Source organism: Rhynchophorus ferrugineus, unplaced genomic scaffold, assembly GCF_030347505.1.
Source record: "Rhynchophorus ferrugineus isolate W39M unplaced genomic scaffold, kcgeb_rfMv2 rfM7, whole genome shotgun sequence".
NCBI classification, from domain to species: domain Eukaryota; kingdom Metazoa; phylum Arthropoda; class Insecta; order Coleoptera; family Curculionidae; genus Rhynchophorus; species Rhynchophorus ferrugineus.
In genome coordinates this window covers 263393-285919 of record NW_027472586.1, presented here as the reverse complement: position 1 = coordinate 285919, position 22527 = coordinate 263393, and the positions used below count along the sequence as shown (strand labels likewise).

The window sequence follows — 22527 nt, the reverse complement described above, 5'->3', positions numbered from 1 at the left end:
AAATCATAGTTGGTAAAAGGAGTCTTTAAAATATATTTAAAAAAAATAATTTAATGAATATTTAAATGTAGGTTTTAGTAAGTTCAGCTATTTGCCGAATTAATGATGGAATATTAAATTATACTCAATCGATTAAAAGTTCGTATCGTTGTACAGTGATTTTACAGGCATTTTGAATATTAAAATAAATAAATTTTCCTAATCATAACATTGATAATGATTCTGTGTTTATGTAAAATTATTTTAAATATAATAAAGAAAAGACAAAAGAGCATTTTGAGGTACTTTTTGTAGGTGCCAGGTCCTACATTTTCTTATCTCTCTAATTGCACTTGAAGTCGTCCTTTGAAAGTAACGAAAATAAAGCCTAGTGTTTGAGCTTGCGTTTTTTCTTGATGATTTTATGACGAATCTCCACCAGAAACACGAGGGAGGCAATGGTAAGGCCGAAACCCAAGAGATAGAAACTGGACAGGACGTTAACCATTCCGATTTTCTTGGTTTCCTTGTGATATTCTCGTCGATACGTTGAATCGGAGTAGGATAAACGCTTGGCAATACCAGATTCTACTATCGCTTGTACTATTCGATCAACGGTCTGCTTCAAGGGCGTACCTAGACCGTAGAAGTAACCCATGAAGCTGGAATTGACGTGTTCCTCTAAAATATAGAAACAGTTTCTTCGGGCTTTTTTTGCGACGTTGTCATTATAATAGAGAGCTGTTCTTTCGGTGCCGAAAAATACGTGGTCAGTCCGACATTGACTATATAAACGCAAGTATTCTTCTGAGGATAATGTTATGGTTTTTTTGGAAATCTCACTTAAGCTTCCCACGTCTTCGTCCTTAAAGGACTGGATGCCTCGGTCAAGCGTGGTTTCCACAAAGAAACTGTAGGGTTTCTTCGCCACCTGCTCGTTCGTTGTCAGTTTTCCTGGCGTGTTGGAAACCGTGAGAACGCTGGCTAACTTCGAAACATAATAGTTATCCAAGCAGAAACAATACAATATTATCGCTACCAACACAACCTTGCCCTCTCCCTTGTAATACCAGGAATTACCAGTTAAAAACTGGACGTTTAGTACTAACAATTGGGACCAGGTAAGCCCATCTCGTATCTTCATATACAATGATGAACCAGCAAAAAATACCACACTAATAACCCACATGGACGAAGGTACGATACTTATCAAGTTTCTTATTCTGGATTCCTCGTAAGGGATGGCCACAATGATATCATCTTTCTCCACAACCACACTGAAATCCACCTAGAATAATAATCTACCGTCAACGACTAATAACCAACTATTTTCATGTTTTTCTTTAAATTATTTATATCAACTTAAAATCAAATTACAGACCGGCACTTACGTATTGTTTTGAATAATAAAGCATAATGCGTGTGTTGAAACTTAAATGGGCAGATCCATCTATCAACTGACAAGTCTGTTCTCGATGAGGAACTCCTATCGCGTCTTTGGATAGCGGACAACGTGTGTTTTTCTTGGGAGGTAATATATACTTGACGGAAGCATTCAGATGCTTCACCACGGCATCAGCCACCACCGCATCTCGGCCAACGTACTTTTCCCCATCCCATTCGCTCAGGAAATAAGAAAACATCGATATCCGCAGCTGGAAATCATGCAAATCTTTGGTTATATCCTCGAAAATTACATGAACATCTCTGGTACGAATTAGCTGATGATTGAATGGATTATATTTGATGATGATGTCGGAATCGAGATTCAAAAACGCAAGATTCAAGGCAAAGTATTTCTTGCATGCCCAGTCCCCGAATCGTACGACCATCTCGTCAGACGGATTCTTGGATAGGAACAACAGTCGATTTCTAGGCCTCCAGAGTCCTCCTCTTTTCATCAAAACGATGTCGCGCACATTCTTACGCCAATCGTCACTGTCATCCAAGACGGTGATGTAAAGGTTTTCCTCGTTAGTTAACATGAATATTTCGTTTAGAAACATTGTGATATTCCTCCTTGGATTCGTCATGTATACGGAAGTTTTTTGAGGCAAACTACGAAGGAAATTCGCGGGTATTTCTCGATGATCTGTAATAAATACCAGTTTCTGTAGAGGTCTGACATGTATTATATCAGCAATTAAACTATCGTTTATCTCAAATTTGTCATAATCAAAGTTCATCTTATAAAAAAATGCACATTTGAGAAACAAAATTAATAAAAACGACATTATTCCTATATATCTCGATACCATTGTCAAATGAACCACCAAGTTTTTATAGGGATATTGAAAACCATTATACTGTAATATTATATCAGATTTCATTTGTTTAATAGACTCCTTGATTATCAGATAATTTATAAATATTAATTTAATGATTTTTTGATGAGTTAGATTCTTGACGGACAGGCGATACCATTCAATGGTCAAAATACTAATTACATTAATTTAATTGATTTTACCGACTGTTTGGAAATGAAATTCATCATCCACCAGCGCATCTTGGCCAACGTACTTTTTCCCCATCCCATTGGCTCAGGTAATAAGAAAACATTGATATCCGCACCTGGAAATCATGCAAATTTTTGGTTATATTCTCGAAAATTACAAAAACATCTCTAGTACGAATTAGCTGATGATTGAATGGATTATATTTGATGATGATATCGGAATCGAGATTCAAAAACGCCACATTCAAAGTGAAGTATTTCTTGCATGCCCAGTCCCCGAATCGTATGACCACATCATCAGACGGGTTCCTAGATAGGAATAACAGTCGATTTCTAGGCCTCCAGAATTTCATCAAAACGAAGTTGCGCATTTTGTCATGCCAATCGTCACTGTCGTCGTTCAAGAAGGTGATATACCGATTGTCCTCGTTTGTTAATATGTATATTTTGAAATATTGTGATATTCTCTGTGGGATTTGTTATATATATCGTACAGTGTTGTTATGTTGCAATAGATTTACGGGCACTTCTCGATTATCTGCAATAACTACTAATTTCTATAGAGGATCGACACGAATTATATCAGCAATTAAGCTATTGTTCATCGCCAAGTTGTTATCATCAATATTCATCTTTTAGAAAAATACATATCTGAAATATAATATTAATAAAAACAATGTCATTTGGTGAAATTCATATAACAACATCGTCAATCTTATATATTATTGTTATTTTCATAGCGATAGCGAAACTAGGATACTAGGGGGCTATTAGATTTAATTTATTTAATAGCCCTTTTATTGTGACGTAGTTAAAACTTCTATTCAATTTTATGAATAGATATTTTTTTAAGTTTTTTGTCTCGTTCATAATGAGGTATACGATATATACTGAATAAATCCATAAACTTGAAATTCGACTCTTAATCTATAGCCGTGATATCGGTGACACAAAATATATAGACGCAGCGGGTAGCCGTGCGGCCTAAGAGTTTAGCCCGCCAATAGTGAGGTACTAGTATAGAAACTCGCTGGGACAAAAGGTTTAATAAAACAATTATAAAACATAATAAAGGAGAGTAATAAATACGTTAATTTGTCCATCAAGAGTAAAAATGAATATTGCATAGAATCTTGCATAAATGGTTTCATAGAGTTTGAGTTCCTCATTAGTTGGTTAGTTGTTAGTTCCCACCTGGGACATAAGACAGAGTAAAAAGAAATAAATAAATAAAAGCCTTATCAAATATGTTCCCGATCTTATATTGAAGATACTGTAAAAAATGTTTTAGTAACATAACATTCTTTAGGGTAAATGATGTGGCTCGGTGAATGGAGGTAAAACGAAATGAAACAGTGGTGTTTACATTATGTGACCGTTATTTATTGGTTATAAAAAAAAATGTCAAAAATACAATTAGATAAAACGGATGGCAGTGGTGTTACCTGGAGACGAGGCTTGGGCAGTCGATGGTGGCACGTCTAAACCAAACGATGGTTGAGCACTGAATGAATCGAAATACCCTTCAATAACATCCCAGATAAACGTCTCGAGGTTGCCAGCTATTCGTTATCGGGTTCTAGTTGACGCTGCTGGCACCCCGCCTGTGTTCAACATCTGGGATTATATTTCTGGGTATTTTGTAGACCGTTATTACACGATGTAAAATTCGACATGCCTCAAGGTCGCTACGCATTCGAAAATTAAAATTAGCCCTTTTACTCTATTATGTTATTTTTACTTTATTTTATTAATTTATTGAATACGACAAGCTGAAGCACTATCCTCAATCATTAGCATCTCGTCTAAAGAAAAACTAGACGCAAAACAAAAATTCACTAAAACAAATAGCTCTAAATTGTTTAGAGTTTATTTCCTGGTGGTTCGGGAGTTTCAGATCTTTTGTTCGACATGATTTATGATGCCGTCAAGTGATATTGTCGAACGTAAATTATCACGAACACATATAACGAAATAAAACGATGTAAGTAAAGATTTATTTTTTAATGTAAAAAAAATCAGCGATATATATATCAATATATAAACAACAATAATAAAAGCGTCAACATCGACCGGTGACCATGGCTAGCAGGGCCATCCTAACGTACATTCCGTATTCTACTTGCCTGAAGTAGGCCGCCCTGGGATCGGTATCGAACTCGGGACTGATCTCGAATACTCTGGGCAACGGATGCATCACTATCATCCTCCTCTTGGCCCTGGTCATCAACTTTGGCGTCACTATATAGTGACCGCAGGCCTGTAATCCGTCAACTGAACTAACACGGAACGAAATTACTATATAGACTCACCTCTTTGTACTCCTCCTCGGTATCGAAACGTTCTCGTTGTATCCTGGTCATGTAGAGGACGTCTGTGTAGGGCAGTACCTCCTCTAAGGAGGAGAATTCCTGCTGATGGATGCCCTTCTCTGATACGAATCGGACGATGTGGGAAGGCATTTTTAGATTATCCGGACTGACGTATTTCAGATGCACTTTGTACAGCGTCAGCAGTCGAGCCAGGGAATGTACGGTACGACCGTTCTTCAGATCGCCGACCAGGGTGATAACCAAGCCGTTAACGGTACCAATCTCTTCGCGGATGGTGTAGATGTCCAGGAGGGCTTGAGTGGGATGCTCACCGATACCGTCACCAGCGTTGATGAGCGGTTTTCTACAATGTTGGGAGGCAGTCTAAAAGATGTTAAAGTTATTATATGGTAATAGTATAGTCATAATGCTAATAAAACTACTTCAGATGATTATAAATGATTTTCGCTTATTTAAAAGCTTGATGGATATCTTCTATAAGCTGATTAATTGTTGTTTGTGAATCGTTGTACTCCGGTACTTGACATGTGTATATAGAAAGTTAATAATTCAACTGACTGATGACTGATTCAAAGGACTGATAACATATCACTAAAATATAATAACAGGTGGACTTCGATATGTTACCGATGCTGCGATGATACAGGAATATTATCGTTAACATAAAAACAGATGTCGCTAGGGTCAACTATGTAGTGTTATGTTTTCATACATATGTCATATTTTTCTACCGACATCAAGCTTCAAAGCTAAAAATGTTATATTTTAATGCTGGTAAAAACTTACGGTAAGCTTGCTCTAACCTCTAAAACATGTGAGCAGTGGATTTGGAAATTGAAAAATGTGCTTCTGGTAGGCCGAAAAAGTTTGCATGTGCGAAACTGCAATTATTGGTCATATTTAACACTCCTGTCAATTAAATTTTTCCAAAGATATTGGACGAAGATCCAACCCAAACCCAGAAATAATTGGCAGGAGTGTTAAATCTGACCAATAAACGATTAGGCTGACATGAATTGAATTACAGGCAGATGGAAAATCGAAAAATCGTCTGTGAAATACTGATGATAAAAGGTGGATTTATTTTAAAGACCGCCTGGCGAAGCTGGCCGATCGACTCCAAGGCGAAATCGTTTTGGTCGCAAGAAAATTATCTGTTTAGTGGAACCAGAGTGGCGTGGTGTATTACGAACTGTTGAAACCTGATGAAACAGTTAATAGTGATCGCTACCGACAACAAATAATTTATTCGAACCATGTATTGATCGAAAAACATACGGAATGAGTCCGAAGACACGGTAAAGTAATTTTACAGCACGATAGCGTGCCGCCTCATAAAGCAAAACCGGCCAAGAAAGCGTTAAAAGCACTTGGATGGGACATGTTATGGCACCCGCCGTACTCTTCAGACCTTACCCCGTCCGACTATCAATTTTTCGCATCAACAGAATACGCGCTTGTAGAGAAGCAGCGAATTTAGAAAAGGACAAAGAGTTTTTTTGAACGGCATCCATATATTACCGTAATCAATAGTTTGAATAAATACATTTCTCCATTTTTTCGAAATTTACTAAAAAAAAACTATGTAGCCAAACTAAAATAGTTTCTATGACCAAAAATCAATAAAATATATCGTATTTGCTATTGAAATCGCAGTAATGATTAAAAAAAAAGTGATAAGTAGAATAACCGAGTATTATTTACCTGGACCACAGTATAATATTATGTGAGAACTTTACCAGATAGTTTTAATAGACAATCTGTTGCAAGTACGAAAATATTTTCCTTCCTTACTATTTGGTGAAAATAACAAAGATACTCTAAAACTTGCATCAATACAGTCTTACTAGACAATGTATATAGAAGAACATTGCAATTGAAATAAGAGTTACAACAACAAACTGAAATTGGTCTGAAGATAGTTCTACTTACAATCACTGAACCCGGTGTAGGATGTCTTAACACTATCACATCCGAATAACTAGCCAGCGTCGATATGGAATCGGCTAAAGTCTCCCCCTTCTTCACGGACGAAGTATTTGAATCCATGTACACCACTCGGCCCCCTAGTCTCTGCATGGCAGCCGAGAAACTGCAGCAGGTCCTGGTGCTCACTTCGTAAAACATAGAAGCCATCACCTTGCCTCTCAGAACGTTATCCAGGGAGCGATCTTTCGAGACGTAAACTCTGGAAAAGTGTTCAATATAATATCCTAGTTAAGTATATACGTTTGATCGAAAAAATGTACCTGAAAGTTTGAGCCAGGTTAAAGATATAGTTCAGATGATCTTTGTGGAACATATCGACGCTTAATATATGTTTTCCGACAAGGCCGTGACTGTGATGATGAGGAGCCAGTTCCGACTGTATGTATACATCGGTCCGGGACTTCGGTCTCTCCTGTTGATTAGAGAAACTCTCGGTACGAACACGCGTGGGTACCACCAAAGGTGGCACAGGAGACGAGAGCGACTGACGTAAGTCATGGTGGGTCTCTAACCCAAAATGAACCTGAAAAAGTAGAACAGACACTATTACGTGATAATAATAAAAGTATTAACTCAGGCTATGAATGTTTTATAGGCGTAACACCTTAAAAATGATGATAACAGGAATGGAATTGGTCATATTTATGTCGTTTTTTTGTTGTGTCCACCCCTGTTTATTTTATAAATTATCGTATAGTTGTTGTTTGTTTTATCTTTTCTATTATTCTTATTTATTTCATCTTCTGGTCAATAGAAATAGAGACTTTCGCGTATTATTATTCAATCATTGGCCAGTAATAGGTTAAAAGATATATTCGACCTTAAAATTCGATAATAAAAAAATAATATCAGCTGTGTCATATCAAATATATCTCATCTTTTTTTGGAAAATCAAGTTCTATTTAAACACGTATCCTAATAAATGAAAACAGGTTCGCAAATAAATTTATAAACAATCTATGATATCATATTAAACAAACAACTTAGCAGATCTTAACGAAATACAAAAAACGGTTCACAAAACGGATACAACAGCATGCTAGTGATAAGCATGTCAATCACCAGATATCATCTCGCAGAGATATTCCTTTATCTTCTTTATATTACAATATGCAATAATAATACTTACCTTATTATCAGTCGCCAACAATTTGGAGAATATCTCGTTGGTATGACCATCGGTATCGTATTCGTTCTGGTGGGGCAGGGGAGATATGGGCCTGTCCAACGCAGACGACGGCCTGCTGTCGCTCGGCAAGGGGGCGAAGAGCTTCTTGTCCCACTCTCGCACATTCTGTCCGTAACCTATCGAGAATATGCGGATAAAAATAGCCGAACACTCATCTTGCATACGTAAAGGTGTTTTGAGAAAAACCCACTATTCTAAATGGGTTTTGATAATATTAAAATATGCCTCTCGAAAAGATAACGCGAACAATGATCGAAGCAGTTATGGGAAGCACTTATTGAGAATAGTTTTAGAGTTCAAAAGCAGCATTACGATATTTAAATTGTCTCATTATTGAGATTGTCGCGTGACGAACTGGTTATGTGTCGGATCTATTGAAACACGTTACATTTCTGGCCAAAGACATTGAGTGTTGACTGGGGCCCATAAAAATGAATGCAGCCTAGTATTATCATAAAGGATTCTAGTATAACACTTTGTTCTTATGTTTTAAGTACACAGACGTAGCAAATTTCGATGCAAAAAAACAGTATTACAGCTAACGAAATAGTATGATAATTTACATCCTCAACAATCAGATACTTTATATCAAACAGTACCCCCCGGCGGACCCCCAGACTATACTAAATTCTATACGTATAAAACAGATAACTACAATTATAATTTAATATAATTTTTTCCACCATACAAACATTCTGGTCGTTGAGTATGTACATTATCACATTATAAATATCTATCTACACGATAATCAATTATTATTTGTAATGCTTCGAACTGTGAAAAGGGGATAAAAACTGAGATTGTGCTTTCCTTCTAAGGACCAGCAGTTTTATTATCAATAAAAGTATTGGCGATCCATATGTGATTACCATTAGGATATAAGAAAGTAAGAAGTAGTGTTGGGAACTATCGACTGAATTTCGTTACTATTTACTATCGACTGTTTCAGTCGTGTATTTTTAGTTACTATTTTTGGATCTACTGGTTTCATTCGACTGATTTTTAACGTTCTGGCTCTGTCGTCCTAGCCGCGACCTTGACAAAACTGTACCCAATTTATGTTTAGTTTTATAATTTTTTTGCTAGTTTTCTTGTAAATAACAATATATTGTATATTAGTATAAGAGCATTTTGGAACGATATTTTTCAAGATTGTTAATGTAATAGGGTAACTAGATTAAAATTGTAAATGATAAATATTAAATACTTTTGACTGCTTTTATGGCAATAATATGTAATATTTCAATTACTCTATCGATTTTTGTTAAAATATTTCCATTTTTAATTATGCCATGAATTAGTTTTTATGATTAGGTATATGTTTAATTTTTATTTAGTATTTGTGGTTATTGAACATCTTTAGTTTTTAGGTTTTGCTTAAGTTCTATTGCAAGAATTTTGCAGTTAATAGCAATTAACATATTAAAGTATTATTCCATTCCATAGAAAAATTACATTCCTTTTTACAGATACACAGAACATTCAAATATACAAGTAATTCTACTTCGTTTAAAATGAAACTATTAATTGCATGTAAATAGTATTCAGTAATTTCTTTTTCTTTTCTTTTTTAATATTACTACGTGAAGAAATATGTACATCTCCTTCTCGCTTATACCGCCGTTGTAAAATATAACCACATATAAAATTAACTGCTCTAAGCAATTATCTCCATCCTTTCCTCTCCCACAATTCATACAGGAAATGGTTCGTACATCTTCGTCTGACATCACGAATTGAACTAAACAGTTGAACCGTGAATTTGAATGAAAATAGTAATTACTATTTTTAGTCGCTAGTTTTTTGACTATCGACTATTTCGGTCGTTTTCAGTCGATAGTTCCCAACGCTGGTAAGAAGTAAATCGCAAATGTGTATTACCTGGTTGAAGAAGGACTTGCCCATCGACGTATGCCACTTCCCCACGAAGAACTACTCGATGTACTGCTCCACGCACTTTTCGTCCAGCGAATGGTGTCCACCGCGCCTTGCTATAAGGCATAGCCTCTGGGAAAAGGATACAGGAACCATATTACGAACCATATTCATCAAACTTCGCAAAGAACCTCACCAGGGATAGTCCACTCTTCGTCCATATCCACCTCAACGTATGTGTTGTATTGGTCAGGTAGGCTGAAGATCCTTCGAGGGTTTCTGTACAGCTTATTGATGAGATCTTCCATGGTGAGGCGTCCCTCGTTGACGGCATCCAGCAGAAGTGGCAGCAGCGTCTCCAGACCTATCAGTTTATAATAAACATCAACTAAAATCAACCGTTGTTCAAAGACGTCTTACCGGGGAAACCTGGCGGTGGGTTAGAGCTGAGTTTCTCTTCTATTGTATGCGGTGCGTGATCGGTAGCGAAACAATCAATTACGTGGATGTTATCCCACAAAGCCTGTTGATCTTCCGGAGACACCAGCATCTAAACAATGGAAAAAAGCAATCATTGAATGCCAGTTACTTGGCGGGTATGAATTCACTACATACAGGCCTAACTTGACTCTTATTTGCTCCCAGTTTGGGAATATCCTTGGTGGACAGGAACAAATGGTGGGGACAGACCTCGCAAGTGATTTTTAAACCTTTTTCCTTGGCCGTTTTGATCACCAGGATTTCCTCTTTGCGGGCGACGTGACATATGTGAACCGGCCTGAAACAATCAAAAAGAATATGATGTTAAACTAATGTACGTCACCAGGGGTTGTACCTGTTAGCTAAACTGGCCAGCAGAATGATTGCAGCGGTGGTCTGACTCTCTGCGTGAACGCAAAGAGGCGCTTTTCGCGGCCAGTGGGTGAGGTGCTTGTTCCATACGCTGAGATCGTTAAGTTTCAGGGTGGTGAAGGTTTCGTTTAGGTACATCTTCAGTCCGGCAGCCTCGTTGGCTAATTCGCTGATGCTCGAAGCGTTGTCCGATGATGCTCCTATAAATAATAGCAAAAATCGTCAAATATGTTGATAACTTTTCACGGAAATCGGTCTCACCGACGAATAAACCATAATCGCAGCGGGCCCCCTCCTTCGCCAGTTTCTTGACGGTGAGGAAGGATTCCTCGTCAACGACGGCGGGATTAGTGTTGGGCATAGCCAGGATGAGCGTGACCCCGCCTGCCAAAGCCGCGGCGGTGCAGGAGGCGTAATCCTCCTTGTGGGTAGCCCCAGGTTCTCGTACGTGTACGTGCACGTCGATCAACCCCGGAAGTTTGATAAGGTGACGGGATGTCATGCAGTCGATGTGAGTCTTCATCAAAGGGGCCGATTTACCGATAAGTCTAATGGCCTCCACCAGTAACTTGGTGCATTTGACGTCGGTTATCAGGGGGATGGAGTAATCTATGGCCAGACGACGCGTTCGATAACCATGCGTCATGAAAGAGGACACTCTCCTGGCCCCACCGTTCCTCATCGGTAGGTTTATGACGAGGTCAAACTGCTTCTTCGACAGGAATTCGGCGAGGGGTATCAGCTCCGACTCGCTGGTGATGTCGTCGATGTTTTCGAAGGTCCATTGCACCGACTCGACCTGAAAATTGCCAGGAAAATTCAATTCCAAGCGTTACTTCCAAATATTTGTTTTCGGCAAAACAAAAATATACGTAACGTTTCAAATCTGTTATCGCTGATAAAGGCAATCACATCAGATTGAAATAAACGACATAAATAGTTGTTTTTCATATAATTTAAACGAGATAATAACGAAACAACTGCATTCACTTGAATAAATATGAATCATACCAAATACTAATTATCAAAGATAGATATTTTTTAAAAAGTTATCGTGTTCTCTTCGGCCAACAAGAACTGACGTCAAAGTAATTCGATTACCGGAAAAGATATTTTAAAATTGCTTTAAAAAAATTGTGGATTTATTAACAAGAAAAGTACCTCCTAATTTATAGAAGAGAACTTGAATGCAATAACATAGACAGCGTGGAAGCCTAAACACCTGTCACAAACCGACAACGAGCAATTAGAAGAAGCTGAAAACTTCGTTAGCTTAAACCTATATCCGCAAGTTGAATTTCATTGAATTATTTTTGCTAAATGTTTGTTTACTTGCCTTCAAGAGTAGACAGTTTTAAACATAGGAAATACTCTTTTAAAGTATGAGAAAATCCGGATTTTCATCTCAGTTTACATATTATTGGTCTAAAATCTTATCTTATTGCTTTACTAGCTTGGAATATCTGGGAAACATATTTATTTCAAATGGTGATCCGCGAATTTATTAAACAACCTAATATTACATGGTCTGTATACTGACGGAGGTGAATAATAGTACAAATTGCAACATATTTAAGAAACAATTATTTCATCTAATACAACAATCAGCTATGCCTTTGTTTGTACACTGTAACATTAATCCATATAATTCGAGAATGAATCGTGATAAATCGAAGTTTTAATCAAAGGCCGACAATGATTATTCGTAGAAATACAATACGAGAAAATAGGATGTCATTTCCGAAATAAATTGATATAAAAAACAAAAATAACTTTTGTGAAGTACGTGCAATAATAGACGGTATTTTTGAAACGTATACTTAAAATAGGAATTGATTTCAAATACTTGCAACCTCCGAAATATGCTCTTTTCTTTCTTCCTTATTATTATCATCCATAGTCTTTGTTAATCGTGGACGGTTTGACTATTAAAGTTGTTTTTCTCAGAAGCGATGAGCGACACTCATTTCTCTAACCTAGTACCCCTGATGACTCGTGATTACTTGTTCATTATTCTCTGAAGGCTTGTTGTAAATTCGTACATGCTTTCTTGGTAAGGAACCCCATCCCACTTTCTTATCTCGAAGTGAAAGGTGCGCCAACAGATTCAGACAGTCTAGCATAAGCGTCCTCTCAGGCTTTTGATTGCCGATTGCCACAATTAGAAGTTCCGACCTCGCAAATTGGGATGTTGATCATTTTTCTACTATGTAATAAGGTTCAAAAAGCGTAAAACACAATAAGGTCCCAGAATAAGTATACAAGGTACATGCGTTTTTATATAACTCATTCACAGAATCTTCTCTGAACTCCAAAAATAAAACGTAGCGCGAATATTCTTTTGTTCGCTGGTAATTCGATATTTTAAACAAATTCGATTAACAGTTAACATTTTCCTTGGACTTTATTAGACTTAGGTTTGTTACCCTTTTATTATTGTTAAGCCATCCATAAATTAGAGATATATATCATATATCCAAATCGAGAGCACGAACTAGATATTGTTATTATGATAACAATACAATTAAAAGTAAATTATGAGGATTAATAAACAGGATTAACCAACAGATGAACCCATAAATCCCGATTAACAGATAACGCAATGACGTTAAACTCCTTCTGATAAGGGCACTTCCTGGACCACTGAGGCTGAAAACGAATGAAGAGTAACACAGTCCTCTTCCGATAATCTTTGGATGAATAATATCGCGTACGAAGTATCGAAAGTACGCCTATCGAAAGGAAACATAATCGACGTAGAGATCGCGAAAACTAGCTGATAAGGTATTAATGTTATTTTAAAACGATTTTAATTGTGGTTCAGTCATCTTGCTCGAGAGCGGATGAGTGATCGGCGATTCGCATCATTCGCCTGTGAGCACCTCGGTATCTCGTCGCGTTTCATACCTTAACGGAGCCGCTTCGACCGTTTCCTTTCCGTAATCATGGGGTGTCCCAATTCGAAATACGACCATTCCAAACGCAAATGGATTCAGGAGGACGAAAGTGATGTGGAGTGCGACAGTGAGCAGAGTCCGGAGACCAAGAGGAAACTGTTGATCGAACAGTACGACAATGACATGGTGAAGTCGATCAGGAGGGATCTGGATCACAATCCGGAAATGTTCGTTTTGAATAACGTGTTGATGTCGACCATTTTCCAGAAGAATTATTACAAGTAAGTGTCCAACATCAACTGACGTATGAATAATAAAACATAAACTAAAGAAATATTCATGTATGTTAGTATGTCGTCTCTATAGCCATAAGACACGAGATGATTTACAGGTTTTTACCTTTTTATTTATGATTATTTTTTACTTTAATAACACTTGATGACCGATTATTATTATTGTAACGATATTTCAATTTCGAAGCACTCAAATTGATATGTATCAGAATTAATATGTCACGTTAAGTCTTGTAGACAAATGATTAGTGATTGACAAGGTGTGATAATTGAATTTTAATTACAACATTGTTGCAATGGTTCTTTAAGTTTTCATTTCATAAACATCCTACTTGGATTACGAGTTAACTTATCATAGATGGCGTAATAGAGCTTTACTTTTCGTTGTCTCTTGTTCTATTGTTATCCTCCGAACAACGTAAAGAATTATGGTGGTGCCTGATTACACGTTGCAAAGTTTGTCAATCTCCGATATATATTTTTGCACCTTATTTTCTTAACCCAATCACAATCAGGGTTGATATTAATAAATACAGTTATTACAACCTCAAAATTCTGAGACTGAAAATCCCAATTACCAAAAAGAAAGTTACTGATTAAGCACAATCTTCGTACAATATAAAAAAACACCAGGCAATATAGCATAAATTGTTGAATGTTGGCAAAACTGACATCGTATAACTAATTACGTTTTTTATTAATTACTTCTTACATTGGATGCGCTTAATACAATCTTAATTTACAAATTAATTTACTACTGTTTTGTTGTACCTATATTATTACGCAAGCAAGGCGAGTACGGGATTATACATACTGAGTATTTCACAAATCAAAATAAAACTAAACTACTTAAGCTCAAGGTAAGGATACACTTAAATACTAAAGAAGTTCGTGTGGTTTGGTTCGCTTAAATCATCTGATTTCCCGCGTTTACTGTTCAGTAGCTCTATCGCCTTTACGTTGCCATTATTTAGCAACATTATTTCACTTTTTAAGGCGAAATCTTGCATCACTTCGTATATCAATTTCATTTCTAAGCCGTATCGGCGTCGTTTTTCATTGGTTACGTAACGACAAGCATTGATAATCAATCGGAGAACCTTGTTTTCGGTGCGGTGGATTACTGGTTGGTTTTATGTTTTAGTGCAACCCCATATTTGCACCCCATAGGTCTAAATTGGCTTTATGATTGACTTATACACCAATCTCTTTGATTTTAGGTCAAGTTGAAGGTATCTTCCGACTAACCAGTACAGTTGCTTGACTTCCCTCAGACAGACAGAGTCTAATCTGCTCTGCTTTTTGTCTAACATTCCAATATAACCTACCATTGAGATATTTTCCGAGATATTTAGCTAATTCTGCTTGAGGAAATTGGACATCTGTCAAGTGATATTATTATATTTTTGCTATTTCGTCACAACGCCAAATTAACACAGACAGATGATGTTCTTACTGTGACTACCATATTGATAGAAAACACTAGCATATTCTAAGATAATTCGCACATATACACGAAAGAAAAAATTCGGAGGATCATTGGAATATGGTCAAACATCGTCCCTAGTCAGCACAATTGCCACACCTCAACTTAATCGCAGCGTCATGTGGAGTTTTAGAGCAGAAAATGAGAGTTTTTTTATTAGCGTATGTTTTGGAAATTATCTAAACACTCTAGGAATTTATTCCACAAAGAACTACAGCTTTTTTAAAAGAAAATATTGACCGAATACATCATTTATAAATAATATAGTGTATATCCCAGGTGTTCATAATATTTTGTCTACCCCCGTATGTTGATGAAATAAAACATGCTAATGAATCTAGCTAATATATTAATTATACGAATTAGTAGAACTACAAATTCATGTCGGCCATGACACAACTATGTAAATACTTCAAAAACGAATACTCGAACAACATTTACGAAAAAATCACTACAATCGCATCGTGAATTATTTCAGAGATGTGACCGATACCCTGCAGACAATACGAGACTCGACCAGCCAATTTATCGAGCCCGAGATACTGGTCGAGAAAATCAACAAGAACGTCATCTATCGGCCGATTCACGGAGCCAAGAAGGACCAGGCCCAACCCCTCATCACCAGACGCCTGTACGTGCCGATGAACGAGTTCATCGAGATCTATAACCCGATGGACGATCAAGATGAGGTGGACGCCAGCAGTGATAAATTTCACGTGAAAATGGAGAGGAGTAAAAGAATCGGTAAGGCGACAACAACATTCAACTTTTCCTAACCATATCTGATTTCAATCATGATAGAAATTGTTAATCGATTCGTTATTGTTGATGTTGTAGTTACAGTTATTAACCAAAACCTAAAAAAATGATATAATAAGTAAAACATTGTTGAATACTTGGTTTTTAGAACATATGCTATTAATATGACTCAAAACTAGTCTCGTTACAACTAAAATATTTGGCCTATAAATTAGTTTTAAACGATTTTTCGAAAACGAAAATATTGTCCATCGATGGGCAACGCTTTTCCCCATCTTTCAGGTAATTTACAGATTCAATGCCACATGTCACAAGAAGAGAGTGACAAGAGCGCTGCTCAGACAGGTCACGACTCATATATCGAAACAAGTAATAATTAAAAAGAGCAAGGTCTGGAGAGTACGGCGGATGGCACCTCCAATGTTAATGTTTCCAAGTATATTTCCGCTTTTTAAACATGTGATCATACTGAGGAATAATGTCGATGTGTTTTTGCTCGTGTTCCTGCCGTTTTACGCGCAGTGCTTGGCTAAAACGCATCAATTATAGTCAATAACGATCATTGATGCTTCCATCGCGTAATTCCTTCAAATCCCTATCCCTTTTAAAACGTCCAAACCAATATTCACATGTTCAAATGAATGGAGCTCGGGTACCGTAAGCTGGACACAGAATGCGATGGCCTTCAGCTTCCATTTTCTTCAAAATGAAGAAAAGATGATAAAATGATAAAACTTTCCCCAAAAGACATTTTCGACATGCTGAAGAATGTTTTTGTTCACAACATGACATATACAATCCTTTAAAATTAGTTCATAGGCCGACAAACTTACTATTGGCTAACTTACTACAAGGACACTTGAAATGTGAGTGGTAAGTATCACAGTTTTATGCGAGGCACATGTCTTCACCATTTATATTTTATTCCAGGACAACTTCCAGTCCAGTTTCATCGCATGAACGTTTTCTAAACAAAGTAACTATTACTATCTGTATGTTACAGGTTACGTGAAACTGCGACAGATCAATGATTCTACACAAACCGATCAAAATTCCGTCAAGGACATGCTGTCGGTTCCCGTCAGCAGCACCTCCGCCAGCAGCGACACGGAATCGTCCGAAAATACCATAGAAATATCCAGCCCTACACCACAGCTGCTACGCGATCAACAGGAGGAGTATCGGCTCCAGGACTGTCTGGTGTTCCGCAAGGTAAAGAAGGAGGACATCGACATTATGCTGGACGAGCTCGACCACGAGACCATGACCGAGGACGACGTGTACGACGTGGTGGGATACCTGAACTCGCGCACCTTCATGAAGTTCTTCCAGAGCAAGATCTTCAAGAGCTCCACGGCGAAAGAGCTGGGGCTAATCCAACACGAAATCGACAACGCGTACGTGCTTCAGTACTCGCCCGGGAAGGTCTTCTGTAACTTGCTGAATAACGACGGGGACCCCTGCCCCGCCGAGGTGATCCCCTGCCTGAGGATATCGTGGCCCGAGAGGGAAACATACGATTTCCTCAACAGGGAGGTGAACGGCAAAGAACCGTGGCCCGATCCGAGGATAATGCAAGAATTTCGGCAACAGAACTGCGTGCTGGTACCGCGAGGATACTCCAAGAAACCCGGGGAATATCCGGAAGGCGATCTAGAGTGGGAGATCCATTTCCCGTACACCGAACGGTATATGGAGTGTTTGCTGAGACCCGAACAGATCAAGTGCTACATGGTACTGCTGGGGATCCATAAAGAGTACATCCACATGTTTACGAATAAACGGGGGATCTTGCCCGAGCATTACAAGACCCTGGTGTTCAGAGAAGCGGAGAATAACTACAACAACTGGCCGGAACACCGGTTGGGCACCAAGTGCATGGACGTCTTCGCGAAATTCTCCCAGGCTCTGATGACTCGCACCTTTCCCGACTATTTCATCCGTAAGAAGAACCTGTTCAAGAACGGGTCCCGGACGCATTTCGAACGCGCCAACGAAGTGTTCCACCAGGTGCTGCAATCTCCGTTACCGATGATATTGCGGGTGTTACGGAATATCCGCTATACCAGCGGCAGTTACTATCCCCCGCTGGACTACACCACGCTGATGAGTATACTGTACCGAAACGACTGGGAGAGCGACAATATTTTCAACGTCGTCGCACAAGACGATGGCGTTTCAATGACGTCCAAGATGACTTCGAAGGGGGGAGCGGTGTTTAATGACGCTGAAAAGCAGCTGAAGTACGCGAAGCACCGACGAGAGAAACAAAGGATTATTAACAAAATGAAAAAGCGGGTTAACAGTACCAAACTGACCAGTTACAGCATCAAGACGGTACGGAGGGACTCGGTGGATAGTATCAAAGATGATGTAAGTACAATTTATCTTTCTAGTGCAGCAATTGATCTTTGTTGTCTGGTAATTCGACATTTTAGCCATAGAATGAGATAAAAATTGTTCCATACCAAACTCTAATCGCAATATCATAAAAAGCGTCTTATCTATCAGTTTTTTAAATATACTAAATATACAAATGATGATTGATGATATACAGGGTTTGCAATAAGAGCGGGTCGGTGTTATTTTATGTTTTTAAAAGCATGTACACTACTATGTATGGAATCAAATAACAAAATAATATTATGCAAGTGATTTTCGAAAAAGTATGGACTAATGGAGAGCAGTCTGAATTTTGACACTAATATTTCGTGGACGTATGCGATAAAAGTGTTTCAAAACCATATCAGCGCACGAAGAGTTTTTTTTAAATTAACTTTGATACTCTCTGTGATAGTCTATAGTGACTAACTCTGAACTAATGTGTTACTATATCGCGTAATTTACGTCCCTATGTAATAATATTAATAATTATGTTACATTTTGACCCTAACAAATATTAGTATATACCAATTTATCAAAAACAAAACAAGATTAACACTGCTAATACGGGATAAACATGAGAATTTACTTAATTTTACCAAATATCATCAATTATGGTATTACATTGTAATACAAAACAATTACTTGTAATTTATAAGAGGTTCTTAATATCAATGTAATGTGATCTTTTAGTTTACAACGTTTGCCGGTTCTTTTTTCTAATTATCACCAAAGTTCCGAAGAATTTTTTAAATAATTCACAAAAGTATCAACAAAAAAACGAATTTTATAGAATGATTCGGTTCTGCTTCTTTTTCAACTAGTTTGTAACCCTTTGTAACTAGCTCCGAGTTTATTTGGCAGTATGTTCGACGTCATCTATAACGTGCATTGTTTGTTTCTTTGGAAGTACTATATATACAATGAAACGAATGGTTTCAGTTAACAATATCAATATGTTTTTACAATATCAAGTGTCTGTTGATACAGAATTATTTCCATAGTTAGCAGAATTTCAATTACCAATAAAATTAATAAGACATCAGCTATTTACACAATTTTACCCTCATCGATTCATTTGTTTTCAGTGGGTGTGCGAGAGGACCTTCCACCGCCAAAAGAAAATAGCACTGTTGAAGTTCTTCATTCGCAACTTTTTGGACATCGCCAAGGTGAGTTCGAAGATCGGCACCAAGCGGCAGACACTGTTCTACATCAAACAAGCGGGCTACCTGGTGAGAATCTTGGGCGAAGAGAACGAGCTATTCAAGGACGAGGTTAACGAGATAGCGGACGAAGTGAAGCTCAGAGAGCAGGAGTGCATCCTGAACATGACCGAGAACATGGAGAAGTACGGCGTGGAGGACGAGATATTGAAGAAGGTTGAGTCGCAAACGACCGATGACGCCAGCATGGACAACGTGCACCAGGAGGTCCACCAGCAGATACGGTTACAGCGGATCAATTTGAGGACGTTGAACAGGGCCTACACCGAAAAGATATACAGTGATCTCAACGCGTCAGACGATCTGGACACTGAAACGTAGTTTATCGAGTTCGTTGTGGCTCCTGGAGCTATATTCCGTTTTCTAGTCATTTGTTACAGTTCCCGGGGGCAATATATCGCTGACTGATATGTGCTGTGAAAGGAAAAAATAAAAAAACCCGACAAATTCTGGTGATAAGTGATCCCGTAGATTTGCATTGAAAGAACTACCAGTGTATGAACAGTATATCGGGTATTGTTAACTGTAAAAACCTAAGTTATTATAGTTCTAATAAATAAATGTATTTATATGACGTCAATTTTTGCTTTATTGGGATTTTGAATAAGATGTTGAGGATAAAATGCTGTTGTCGCCGCCGTTGCAGAATTTCTGGAGTTTCTGGTTGAGAAGAGAACCAAGTGATTTTCGCATTACTTCCTCGACCTTATATATATATATATATATATATATATATATATTTGAAGTAAACAATGTCGGAAGATATTATCGATGATATGGATTGTATATTGTTATTGTTATTGTTTTTTTAAAAAGCAATAATTTATATTGAAAAATAAAACATAACGGTATCATTTGCGTTACATTTACAATAATATATAAAAAATGAGCAAACCAATTATATTCATCAATTATAATAAATGAGTTGGAATAAAAAATTATTAGTGTGCTAAAGTTTTGTAGGGTAGCATATATGTCTAATTTTATGAACGAATTCTTCTTATACTTTTGAAACGGAACCAACTTTTCGCAACATTTTGTTCAGCAGAAAGGAAGAGTTCAATAAATACCACCTAAAGCACCAGTTTGTCAAAAATAAAGCATGTTTCCCTGACTGATAATCATGTTAAATTTAATTCAATATATCAATTCGTTCTCATACCTCTACCAATAAAATATGCTGACGATAAAATATAAATAACAAAAACATTATCGATCTAATCAACATGATAACGTCACGATACCTTCACCGAAATCAATCGTTCTCGGAAAACAAAAGCCGATCAGCATCTAGGCAGGACCTGTCGATTATATATTTACAATATCCTGAAGAAGGCTTTGGAGCTTGATCCCTTCGAATTCCATGCCGCCAAGAACGTCCTATAAACCGATATAATTATGTAATAGCGCGTTAATTGTTTTTATTAGTTCATAATGAAAACGTACGCTGTATTATTTTGCTCTGTCGATAACACACTAGTATCTAAAGGCAGTCGACTTGGGGGGCTTGAAGTACATTATAATACCATGCAGATAATAACAACAGAATTGGTTAACGATTAAAAGCATGAAATATAATTCTCGTTGTTTTTCTTGGTATCAAACAAGGAAAACTGAGATGCGTTACAAAAGAACAACAACAACGTTTGATAAAGAACGTGTAAAATTGACAAAGAAAAAATGATAAAGAAATTGGAATACAAAACAATGGATCTTGGATTTTTAGTGACTGGATCTACAGCTTAACGCGGGCTCCGAACCACGGTCCCCGGAATTAAGCTTACCGACTGGCGAGTGACCAATTTCAATAATCATGCCAAAAGACATCCGGTCTTACCCAGCCTGGTTACTGGCGTGACTGAGATCATTCTTGTCGGATTTTGCACTCTTGCCTAGAACAATCACAAATATTAAACAATCACGAACATGAATTTTACGACCATCCCCCAACAGGATTCGAACCGCAACAGTAGGAGAACAGTCCTGTCGGCTTTACCACTGCGCCACCAAGCTGGCAATAGAGATAAAAGGGAAATGACAAAGAGAAGAGATTACAGAAGACCACCTATAATTACATACATGCATATTTCAAAAATAATTCCTCAATTTTGAAACGCAAAAAGTTAAACTAAAAACCTTTAGATGCCATAAATCGAAGAACATTTTCTTTCAACACAATATATCAGAACACCCTGTATCATGTATGAACAATTAAAAACAAACTGGATTTAAGTTTTGTATGTTCTATCAATCAGTCTAAGTGACACTTTAGATATTCAATCATTTAGTAATTAGACCACAACAGACAAAGCAATTTAATTATGATATTAATCGTCAGTATGCATGATAAGAAATGTCGATTCGAAAAAACCTATTCATAATCTTGGCTCACCTTTACTCCGTGCTCGTTGTAGAAGTCGGCTGTGCCCAGGCTGGCGTAAAGCTTATACCCCAACTTTTGCAGGGCCCTCATGCTCGGTAACAGCTCAGTTTTATGCTGTAAAAAATTTATCATCAGAAAGATCTTATTTAACATTTATTTAGATATGTGTTATAAAAATGTGAGTGTGTTATAAATACTGATGACAAATGAAAGAAACGTGACGACGACATATTCAAATATATACTACGATACTACGTTTCTTGATAATGACCTACAAGTGATTTTTTTCAAAAAAAACAATAAGAATTTTTGACATAATAAGATATTCTCAGAATGCTTATTCTGTGATATTATTACTATTTTTTATTTAATTCCATATGAAAACTGATTCCCTATACCCAGAAACTGGCCTGGTATCACTCGTAATTT

The 22527-nt window shown here is 37.3% G+C and overlaps 3 protein-coding genes across 4 annotated transcripts in view; 1 reads left to right on the top strand and 2 right to left on the bottom strand.

Moving 5' to 3' along the window:
- Positions 1-1534: 1534 nt before the first annotated feature.
- Positions 1535-3926, bottom strand: LOC143199893 (uncharacterized). Its single transcript, XM_076410015.1, has 4 exons — positions 3880-3926; positions 2447-2550; positions 1585-2071; positions 1535-1541 (listed from the first exon to the last, which is right to left on the bottom strand). Exons 2-4 carry the CDS (start codon positions 2508-2510, stop codon positions 1535-1537), a joined length of 558 nt encoding a protein of 185 aa, XP_076266130.1. The 5' UTR covers positions 2511-2550; positions 3880-3926.
- A 497-nt stretch (positions 3927-4423) lies between these two features.
- The window catches only part of rudimentary (carbamoyl-phosphate synthetase 2, aspartate transcarbamylase, and dihydroorotase rudimentary), a 29114-nt gene continuing 11010 nt past the window's right edge, over positions 4424-22527 (bottom strand). For both annotated transcript variants that reach the window (XM_076409878.1, XM_076409876.1), the window contains exons 7-18: positions 22108-22212; positions 10934-11471; positions 10656-10872; positions 10436-10598; positions 10241-10370; positions 10017-10184; positions 9827-9952; positions 7886-8061; positions 7017-7279; positions 6700-6955; positions 4747-5130; positions 4424-4694 (exon numbers count right to left, since the gene is read on the bottom strand). In XM_076409878.1, the coding sequence (XP_076265993.1) occupies positions 4497-4694; positions 4747-5130; positions 6700-6955; positions 7017-7279; positions 7886-8061; positions 9827-9952; positions 10017-10184; positions 10241-10370; positions 10436-10598; positions 10656-10872; positions 10934-11471; positions 22108-22212 (2724 nt within the window). In that variant the 3' untranslated portion in view covers positions 4424-4496. The remainder of the gene's footprint in view (positions 4695-4746; positions 5131-6699; positions 6956-7016; positions 7280-7885; positions 8062-9826; positions 9953-10016; positions 10185-10240; positions 10371-10435; positions 10599-10655; positions 10873-10933; positions 11472-22107; positions 22213-22527) is intronic.
- Positions 13485-20222, top strand: LOC143199791 (uncharacterized). The gene is made up of 4 exons (XM_076409887.1): positions 13485-13850; positions 15827-16092; positions 17111-18480; positions 19578-20222. The coding sequence occupies exons 1-4, from the start codon at positions 13618-13620 to the stop codon at positions 20034-20036; spliced, it is 2328 nt and encodes a 775-aa protein (XP_076266002.1). The 5' UTR covers positions 13485-13617; the 3' UTR covers positions 20037-20222.

What these genes read in the sequence shown, in the direction of transcription:
- LOC143199893 (XM_076410015.1), bottom strand. Translation starts at nt 2,510, where the DNA reads ATGGGGAAAAAGTACGTTGGCCAAGATGCGCTGGTGGATGATGAATTT. An exon ending in ATTTCATTTCCAAACAGTCG is followed by an intron (nt 2,072 to 2,446) that starts GTAAAATCAATT and finishes TATTTATTACAG; the next exon opens with ATCATCGAGAAATACCCGCG.
- LOC143199791 (XM_076409887.1), top strand. Translation starts at nt 13,618, where the DNA reads ATGGGGTGTCCCAATTCGAAATACGACCATTCCAAACGCAAATGGATT. An exon ending in TTCCAGAAGAATTATTACAA is followed by an intron (nt 13,851 to 15,826) that starts GTAAGTGTCCAA and finishes GAATTATTTCAG; the next exon opens with AGATGTGACCGATACCCTGC. An exon ending in TGGATAGTATCAAAGATGAT is followed by an intron (nt 18,481 to 19,577) that starts GTAAGTACAATT and finishes ATTTGTTTTCAG; the next exon opens with TGGGTGTGCGAGAGGACCTT.